The 9886-nt window shown below is 51.7% G+C and overlaps 1 protein-coding gene across 2 annotated transcripts; it reads left to right on the top strand.

Moving 5' to 3' along the window:
- Window positions 1–679: 679 nt before the first annotated feature.
- On the top strand, window positions 680–2928 carry FAM43B (family with sequence similarity 43 member B). Of its 2 annotated transcripts, XM_043990607.1 has the most exons (2): window positions 680–1748; window positions 2260–2928. In XM_043990607.1, the coding sequence occupies exons 1-2, from the start codon at window positions 813–815 to the stop codon at window positions 2281–2283; spliced, it is 960 nt and encodes a 319-aa protein (XP_043846542.1). In that variant the 5' UTR covers window positions 680–812; the 3' UTR covers window positions 2284–2928. The 2 variants fall into 2 exon arrangements, with proteins under 2 accessions (XP_043846542.1, XP_043846541.1); XM_043990606.1 differs by having other exon boundaries at window positions 680–2928.
- Window positions 2929–9886: the final 6958 nt, after the last annotated feature.

The following is a 9886-nucleotide window of genomic DNA, read 5'->3' as shown; positions in this document are numbered from 1 at the left end:
AATCCCCCTGTGAGTGAGGTCAAGGATGCTGCAGGAGAGAATGTCAAGAGAGGAAAAGGGAGACCCATCGAGAGGGCAAAGGGAGATTCCAAGAAGGGCAGGGAAGGTACCCTGAGGTCTTAAAATTAAATCTAACCCTCTGCTTGTGGGATTTAGGGAAGGGGGGTTGGGGTCCACTGTGTCCTGCGTGAGAGCAGAGCCCGGCGCACTGGCTGGGGTGGGAGGGAGCCAGAGAGAGGGAGAGAGAGAAGGGGGAGGGAACGCCAGAGCTGGCGGTCCCGCCCGCTGATGCAGGCAGCCTGGGGAGGTGGAGCAGCCGAGTCAGGAGGAGTCCCAGCCGCCGCTGCCGCCGCCGCCGCAGCAGCCTAGCTCAGTGATTACCCCACCGACTGTCAGCTCCATAGACGCCTCGCCTCGTCTCGCCTCCCCGCCGCCGCCGCAGTGTTGGTGGCTGACGAGAAGAGCGCAGGGCTCCCCCCTCCCCCGACCCAGTCTCGGGACGAAAGCAGCTGGAGGTGCGCCGCCCCCCCTCCCGTCGCCTTTCCCGGGCGGGAGGGTGGCCAGAAATCACTCGGTTCTCTCCTCCTCTCGGCCCCAGCAGAAGCCGCCGCTCTGCCAGGCACCGCCGGGCATCTACGCGGCCAGCCGGGCAGCTCGGGAGCCAGCGTCAACGGATATACGAGCACCCACAGACTGGGCCTTGCCGGGCGTCTCCGACTCTGCCCCCGGCCCCTCGGGGCACCTCGGGGCCAGCTCTCCAGGGCAGGGCGGCCCTGCGCTCCTCCACGCCAGCAGCCGCCGACACCGCCACAATGCTGCCCTGGCGACGGAGCAAGTTCGTGTTGGTGGAGGATGAGGCCAAGCGCAAGGGGAAGAGCCTGAGTCCCCGGCTTGCCTACACGTCGCTGATCTCCACCTTCCTGCGCTCTTGCCCGGACCTGCTGCCCGACTGGCCCCTGGAGCGGCTGGGCCGGGTCTTCCGCAGCAGGCGCCAAAAAGTGGAGCTCAACAAGGAGGACCCCACCTACACCGTGTGGTACCTGGGCAATGCCGTCACCCTGCACGCCAAGGGCGACGGCTGCACAGATGACGCCGTGGGCAAGATCTGGGCGCGTAGCGGACCGGCGGGGGGCACCAAGATGAAGCTGACGCTGGGGCCCCACGGCATCCGCATGCAGCCCTGCGAGCGCACCGGGGGCTCGGGGGCGCGGCGGCCGGCGCACGCCTACCTGCTGCCGCGCATCACCTACTGCGCGGCGGACCGCCGCCACCCGCGCGTTTTCGCCTGGGTGTACCGCCACCAGGCGCGCCACAAGGCCGTGGTTCTGCGCTGCCACGCAGTGCTGCTGGCGCGGGCGCACAAGGCGCGGACCCTGGCGCGCCTGCTGCGCCAGACAGCGCTGGCCGCTTTCACCGACTTCAAACGGCTGCAAAGGCAGAGCGACGCGCGCCACGTGCGCCAGCAGCACCTCCGGGCGACCGCGGGTGCCGCCGCCGCCTCGGTGCCCCGAGCGCCCCTGCGCCGCCTTCTCAACGCCAAGTGCGCCTACCGGCCGCCGGCCGCGGAACGGGGCCGCGGTGCGCCTCGCCTCAGCAGCATCCAGGAGGAGGAGGAGGGTGAGGAGTCAGAGCAGGAGGAGCAGGAGGAGCAGGAGGAGAGGGCCGCTGGGAAGGAGCAGGAAAAGCCTGAGCAGGAGCGAAACGGAGAACGCCGTGAGGCCCAGGGCCCGCAGCGCGAGCGCCCCGAGGTGCTGAGCTTGGCCCGGGAGCTGAGGACGTGCAGCCTGAGGGGCTCCGCAGCCGCCACTCCCCGGGCCCCACCCCCGACCCCTCCCCACAAGGGCTGCCTGCCAGCCCTAAAACGCCCGGCCTTGGTTTCTGCTTCTCGGCAGCCCCTTCCCAGCCCCCTGCCCCCCCATCAGGCCCTGTGTGTTGTGGGGGGGTGGTAGTTGGTGCATGGTGGCTAGCATAGAGGCCCTTCTCAGATGGCCCTTGCACTCCGACACTTCCCCAACTCAGGATCTCCTTCCTTCCCTTTCTCTAGCCCTCTCCGAACAAGCCTCTCCCCTTGCCAAGAGGAACCCACCCCACCCCCCCTAACCCTCCACTCCTGCCTTCCTCATACCTAGCCGGCATGAGAAGGGATGGAGAGTTTCCAGAGACCTGGGCCGGCTTATCCCTGGACCCGGGCAATGGAGATGTGGCTGTGAAAGGGAGGGTTAGAACTCTGTTCTAGAAACCCCCTTCTCCTTCCCCTAGGAGACCTGGGGGTGCTTAACATGAAGATAGTAGTGTGGACCAGAGGACTTTTAAGGGGACCACTGGGCCCCCTACTTCTCTGCTCAAGACTTGCCTCCAAGATGACTCAGCAACCCCACAGACTGAGAAGGGCGAATGGCCCCTGAGACCCTTCCCACCCCTTCAACTCTTCAGGGGTGGGGGACTACTCCTCTAGCTTTACTTTTCACCCTTCTTAGCCCTGCTACTGGAGGAGAGCTTAGGACAGCCTGGCACTTGGACAGAAAACCAAGTCTATTGTAGGGACACCTTCTGGGCCCAGCAGCCTCTTGTCATCCCTACAGGACTGCTGATGCCCACCAAGGCCCTCTTCTCTGCAGATTCAGGTGTAGGTGGATCTATTTAGGAGTCCCCCTCCCCAATTTCCCTGGACCAGGATGGGGCACTGCAGGAGGTAAGGTAACCACAGGGCAGGTGCTCCAGGCACTGAGTCCCTAAAATGAAGACTGTCCCAAAGGGAGGGTCGTAGAGCAGCTTTCTCTCCACTGAGGACAAAACGAATGGGTATGTTAACCCAACAAGGGGAAGGTAACTGCTCACGGGCCTCTCTACTTGCTAAGGTCACAGAAAGCCCAAAGATCAAGATGTCACCAACTGATCACTGGTAAATAAAGTGGATTTGCCTTTTCAGCACTGTTCAAGCTCCCCATTGGTATTTGTCAGAGGCGCCAGTTTGTATTGAGCAGAATGAAATTTAGAGCCAGAAAAAAAAATCTTAGAGCTTGTTCAGTCAGTACAGCATCAGGAATCGAGTGGTTGACCTGGAATCAGAAGACTCAGGTTCAAATCCCACCTCTGACACTGACTGGCTGTGTGATCATGGGCAATTCACCTCTCCCGGGCTGTTTCCTTATCTGTAACATGGGCTTAATAACACCTGTGGTATCCCCAGTGCCTGGCATGTGTTTGGCTTATTGATCATTAATTCCCGACTCATAGGATGGTTGTGAGGCTCAAATGGGACAATGTACATCAACCAGTGAGCCATTAAACATTCATTAAGAACCCACTTTGTGCCAAGCACTGTGCTAAGTGCTGGGGATTCCCACTTTGCAAACCTTAAAGGGCTTTCTAAATGTAAGTTATTAAGATCATAGAATTAAAGGTTGGAAGGGTCACCTAGTCCAACTCCCTTATTTTACAGATGAGGAAACTGAGGCCCCAAGAGGTGAAAAGCTTAATCCAAGGTCACATGGGTATTAAGTAGAAGCATTGAGATTTGGACACTAGTTTTCTGATTCCAAACCTTTCCACGACTTGGCACTCCATCAACCTGCTTCTCTGGCTAGAGGTGATGGGATCCATTCAGACCCCTGGCAGGCAAAGGAAGATGCCAGGACCTGACCCCTTTCAGCAGCTGGACCTAACCCCTCTAGGGAAGGAGCTGTCATTAGGAATTATACTGAATATTGGGCAAGGGCTGGGCGTGGGGCAATCAGATATGTCCTGGGAAAGTGAATGTTCATGGACCAGCAGGGTACAGCAAGCAAGGAATATGCTTGTGTCTTTCTGTCTCTGCCTTCAAGAATAAGCCATCTTCGAGAATGTTCATATAGATGGGGTTCTGCTTGGGGTTAGGGGATGAGGCTGGGGATACCTGCTAAGCTATCCTGTCTGAGGACAGATGCCTCCATGTACCTCGGAGTGTCTGTCCACAGTGTTTCCAAAGGGATGCAGGAGTGGGAGGGAAATGGGTTGACAAAGCAGCTGAGGACATTTGAGTTCCCATTCAAAAGAAGCTCTGGAAATGTGGCCAAGCCTTTCCCAACACTCTGCAATCCTGAGATCCAATATTTTCTCAATCCTGTTTTCTAGCTGGGATCTGAGCCCAGAGTACCTAGTACCCAGAGGAACAGCATCTGCAGTCTCCAGTGGGCAGACTTCTCCCTGTGGCTCACCCGAGCATCTGCAATTCCCCAGAGAAGAGATAAATGGGTGGTTCTAGGAGCCAAGAGTCAGACTGCTGTGTCATCCTGGCCCTGCAGTGGGCCAGGTCAGTCCAGAGGCTTTGGGAGGAAAGTATGCCAGACACCCTCTGCTTGCTGGGTTTGACAGCAGACATAGAGAAAATACCTTTGCCCCAAAATTGTTAGGGGATACTCTGATGTTATCGCCATTTTGCTGATGGAAAAGGTGAGAAGCTAGGTTTCCATATTGTTGTGTGCCCTGTGCCCAGACAGCTTTCTTCTCAGCTCAGGTGCCTCAATCTTCCCTCCTTCTAATCTAAAAAATAGAATGTCAGCTGGGAGATGGTTCAGTTTCCTCCTCTGTAAAATAAAAGGGTTGGACTAAATCTCTAAGATCCCCCTCCAGCTCTTGATCCTATGAATGTTAGCCCAGACATAGTCTTAGAGTTGTAAGAGCGCTAAAGATTCAACTCTCTGATGTTATAGATGAGAAACAGCTAAAGCTTCAGACAAGTAGATGGTGTTAAAGGGTCACACAGAGCCTTAGTGGCTAATTCAGAACCCAAACCCAAGTGTGTGTAATAACTCCCAGTGCTTCTACCTCTGAGGCCTCTAAATGTGGGACCATGAACAGCGACTTCTCTATGTGTCTCAACTTCTTATCTAAAAAAAGGGAGACAATATGCCTACACTTCAGCCCCACAGGGTGGTTATGAAGACAGTGCTTTGTAAACTTTAAAGTTTGACTACTTATTGTGTGAAGTGTGAGTACTTATTGTTTACTCTCCCTAGCTTCCCCAGTATCTTTACAGGACGTGGATCCTCTCCAGACTGAATTTTACAGTTGAGGTAATTGAAGCAGACAGAGATTAAGTGACTTGCCCAGGGTCACATGTCTGAAGCCAGATTTGAACTCAGGTCTTCCTGACTCCAGGATCAGCACTGTGCCACTTAGCTGCTTCATAGAATCCTGGGATTTTGAAGTTAAATGACTATCATTCTACAGATTTTTTTAAATGAAGTTCAGAGAGTTAAGTACTCTTCTGTGCATCCTCAAAAACAGTAACTAGCAGAGCCAGCATTCAAACTCAGGCCCTCTGATTCCATCCATAGCCACAGTTCTCCCTCCACCAGGCCATAGAATCTCTGGTGCTGTCCCCTGGGCTCAGATCACTACTGCCTCCCCCTCTTCTGTCTTTGCTATGCTTAGCAAATCCCATTGACCACAACCCTGGAAATAATGGGCAAGCTGGCAGGGTATGCCAGGCACCTCATTGGAAGGCTTCCCAGGAACACATTCATCAATGGGGTCATTGAGGGGAGTCTGGCCTCGGTTGATCAAAAAACCCAAGAGACAAGATCCTGTGTGACAGTTAAATCCCCCCCCACCCATTCCAGACTCATATTTAGAGGGCCATGGATGAGTGGGTGTATGCTCAACATCTGCCCACAGCTGTTAAAACAGGTATACCAAGAAAAGGAATCTGCCAGTGGCTCTGGGAATCAACCAACAAGCATTTATTAAGCACCTACTGTGTGCATGACATTGGGCTAGGCGCCGAGTATACAAACATAAATGAAACCCCTGCCTTTAAAGAGCTAGCACAGTAATAGAGGTTGAAGGTTCAAAGCTAGAGGGACTCTCCTGGGCAGGGATGATACCATCTGAGGAATCACAGAACCTCAGAGTTTAAATGATCCTCAAAGGATATCTAATGCAAGCCCCATCTGCCCTGGAATCCCTTCTGTAACTTTCCCAACAACTGTCACCTAACCTTTGCTTCCCTTTAGTAATGGGAAACTTGAGACCCTGATCAGTAGAAAGACTTTCCTTATACTGAAGGAAAATCGGGAACTTCCACCCTCTGCTCTTACTTCTTTCTTAGGGCTATAGGTTTAAAGCTGGAAGGAAGCTTAGAGGCCAACGTTGACGTTTTCAAGATGAGGAAACTGAAGCTGAAAGAGACTGAAGTAGCACCCAGGGTCACAAAGCTAGTGTTTGTGGAAGGATTTGAACTCAGATCTTCTTGACTCCAGGAAGCTTACTACTCTATCCATTGTGCTATCTAGCTGTCTCTTCTCTGAGGCCAGTGTAAATGTTCCATTCCTCTTCTATGTGACGGTCAGTTTTGTATCCTAGACTACACACGGGCATCATTCCCTGTCCCTGATTGAAACACCAAGCCATATCCCTGCTCTCCTTCCAAGGGGATGAAGGAGAGAGTTGGGGGCCCCACACAGGCTTGAGGAAGAGGGATAACAATGGTACCAATGTACCTTTCCATAGGTTTGCCAAACACTTTCCTCAGTCTTGTAAGGTAGATAATGCAAGTATCACTACTCCCTTTTTTCGAGGAGGCATTGAGGGTTAATTGACTTGCCCAGGGTCACACAGCTAGTAAGTGTCAAGTATCTGAAGATGGATTTGAACTCAGGTCTTGAATCCAGGGCCGGTGCTTTATCCACTGCACTACCCAGCTGCCCCACTATTCCCTTTTAATGGATGAGGAAATAGATTTAGAGACTAGCCTAAGGTCACACAACTAGTAAACAATAGAACTGATACCCTAACCCACATCTTCTGACCCTAAATCCAGCACTTCACCCAAAGGACCCATCACAAACCCTGGAGCCCTAGCCCACTTCAGAGGAATGGGAGCCCAGCTTTCTAAAGACCTCAAAAATCCAGGTCTTGCCAACACGTCTTCACCCTTAGATAAAGGAAGTAAATAAATTCTTAGGAGATATATAAAAGGAAGTTGGGCTTTCATCTTCCTGGAGATAAAAAGGCTAGGGGCAGAAGATAAGGATTTATGATTTAATAACTCCTTGGTTTGGAAGAAAATTATTTAAATGTGGGAGACCAAGAGTCCTCCATCTTCAAGGAAAAAATAAGTAGCGATTGTAAGAATCGGGATTTAGAACAGACATCAAAGAATCTGAATTGGGAGGGACCTCAGCAGCCATTGAATCCAGTATATACCTGAACAAGAATTTCCTCTACAAATTCTTTCTCAAGTAGTCAGCCTTCGCCTGGAGACTTTCAGTGATGGAGAACTCACTTCTATCTAAGGTAACCCATTCTACATTGAGACAGCTCTATTGTGAAAGTTTTCCTCATATCGAACCTAAACCTGCATCTTTGTAATGTCTAACCATTGCTTCTGTTCACTGAATCCAGGCAAAACAAATTTCATGTCTTTTTCACATAACAGCCCTTAGGTTAAATGGATGGATGGATGGATGGATGGATGGATGGTTGGATACATGGATGGATGGATGGATGGATGCAGGGATGCAGGGATGCAGGGATGGATGGTTGGATACATGGATGGATGGATGGATGGATGGATGGATGGATGGATGGATGGATGGATGCAGGGATGCAGGGATGCAGGGATGGATGGATGGATGCAGGGATGCAGGGGTGCAGGGATGCAGGGATGGATGGATACATGAATGGCTGAACGGAAGGAAGGAAGGATGAATGAATGGATAGAAGAATGGTTAGATGGGGAAAACATTTATTAAGCACTTACTGTATGCCAAGTCCTGTACTAAGTGTTGAGGATACAAAGATAAAAGCAAAGACAGTTTGCATTCAAGGAGCTTACATTCTAACTAGAGGAGATACATAGAGGGGTATTGGCCAGGTAGGAGCACTATGGTCAAGACATTTACTGGAATGGTGGGAAAGACCATAGGGGAATGGACTGACATACAAAAATAATATAAGATAACCTTCCTAAGGTGTCCAAATAACATAAATTCCTTCAACCTATCATGGTATACCCCGAACTATTGCAACAGCCTCCTAACTGGTCTCCCGGTGATAAATCTATCTTTTCTCTAATCCATTCTCCACTTGGCTGCCAAAATCATATTCCTAAAACAAAGATCTGACTCTGTCACTACGCTGTTCAGCACACTCCAATGGCTCCCTAGAACTTCTAGGTTCAAATACAATTTTCCTTGTTTGGCAACTAGAGCACTTCACAATCTGGCTCCAACCAAACTGGCTTGGACCCACCTTTCTTGCCTTATTTCCTCTTTCTTGCCTTATTGCCTCTTTCATATCTTCTTGGATCCATCCAAACTGGCTTTCTTGCTCTCCCTTCCAACATTCCATCTTCTTTCCCATGGCTCTGCACTGAGTCTCCCTGAAACGTACTCTCTCCCCTCTTCCTCTTAGACTCTCCAGCTTCCTTCAAAACTTAGCTCAGTCATCGCCTTCTACACAAGGCCTTTCCTGATCACCCCAGCTGTTAGTGCAGAGAGAGAGAGAGAGAGAGAGAGAGAGAGAGAGTTCCTTTGTGTTTGTTTTGTGTTTGTTTTTAGGTATACCTGTTGTTGTCTCTGTCTCTGTCTCTCTGTGTCTCTGTCTCTGTCTCTCTGTCTTTCTGTCTCTGTCTCTATGTCTGTCTTTCTCTTTGTCTCTGTCTCTGTGTTTGTCTCTGTGTCTCTGTCTCTGTCTGTCTCTGTCTCTCTGTCTGTCTCTCTGTCTTTCTGTCTCTCTGTCTCTCTCTGTGTGTCTCTGTCTCTCTGTCTCTGTCTCTCTCTCTCTCCCCCATTTCTTAAAGTCAGGGACTCTCATTCCCACGTGCATATCCTCAGAGTCTGGTCCATATAGGCACTCAGTAAATGCTAATCAGTTGATTAGCTCAGTGCCCTCCAGTCCCATCACCCTGCTTTCTGCCCTTCTCTGAATGCTTTCCAGTTTGCCAGCACTCTTCTTAAAAGTCAACACCCAAGATGGCTCACAAGATGCCAGTTGCATCCTGCCCAGGGCAAGGGACCCCGGTACTTCATCATTTCCTTCCTTCTGGACACTACATCCCTCAATGCAGCATTCCCAGGATGAACTTACAGAGGGGGAAGCTAAGACATTTCAGACAGCTTCCAGAGGAAGGCTGAAGAATGTACTTGTTAGATTAGATTCCACTCCTCCCCCTCCCCTGCCCCAGCCAGGGATAGTTGGGAAGCAGACCCAACTTGTGGGGGAGGGGGAGGCACAGGGGAATGGACTAGATGATGTCAGGAGCTCCCTTGCAGCTGCAAATCTTCTGATGTTTGAAAGCAAGAACATCAAAGAGGCTTCTCTGCAGCCCTGGCGGAGCAGCAGGTCTGACAGCTTCTCCAAGGATAATCAGGCCTCTCGTTCCGGTCTTCTCTCAGGCCCCCTAACAGCTCAGCTACATTCTCTAGCCTCAGATGTGATTCCCTCCACCAGCTCTTTGAAGTGTGATTGGGGGTGGGAGCAGCAACTTTCTAATCAGGACAAGGCAAACGCTTCACTTCTCCTCCCTCCCCCTTCTCTAGCCCCAAGGGATGAGACTACCAAGAATCTTTAATTACAATATTTTCTTTTCCAGACAGACAGCAATACTGGGGGTGGGGGGAGAGAACTGGGATCATGGGGGGGAGGGGCTACCCCAATCCCCACCCATCCCTCCTTCTCATAGGTGGAAATTAGGTTACGTGTATATCCAGGGAAGCCCTGAGCAGAAACAACATGGGAAGTGGGAACCAAGCTGACTGGCCGTCCCATTAGCCTCAGGTCTTTCGGCACCAACTGGGCACCTCCCTTTGTGCCATCACCAACTTGGGGACCCCCCCTCGCCAAAACCCAGAACCTGGGACTCATTGATTTTATTTTTCTCCCCACCCTAAGTAAGAGACCC

Source organism: Dromiciops gliroides, chromosome 3, assembly GCF_019393635.1.
Source record: "Dromiciops gliroides isolate mDroGli1 chromosome 3, mDroGli1.pri, whole genome shotgun sequence".
NCBI lineage: Eukaryota > Metazoa > Chordata > Mammalia > Microbiotheria > Microbiotheriidae > Dromiciops > Dromiciops gliroides.
The sequence above is the reverse complement of the archived record's forward strand: the minus strand, read 5'-3'. Positions and strand labels throughout refer to the sequence as shown.

Excerpts from the sequence above, each read along its gene's own strand:
- FAM43B (XM_043990606.1), top strand. The coding sequence starts at position 813 with ATGCTGCCCTGGCGACGGAGCAAGTTCGTGTTGGTGGAGGATGAGGCC.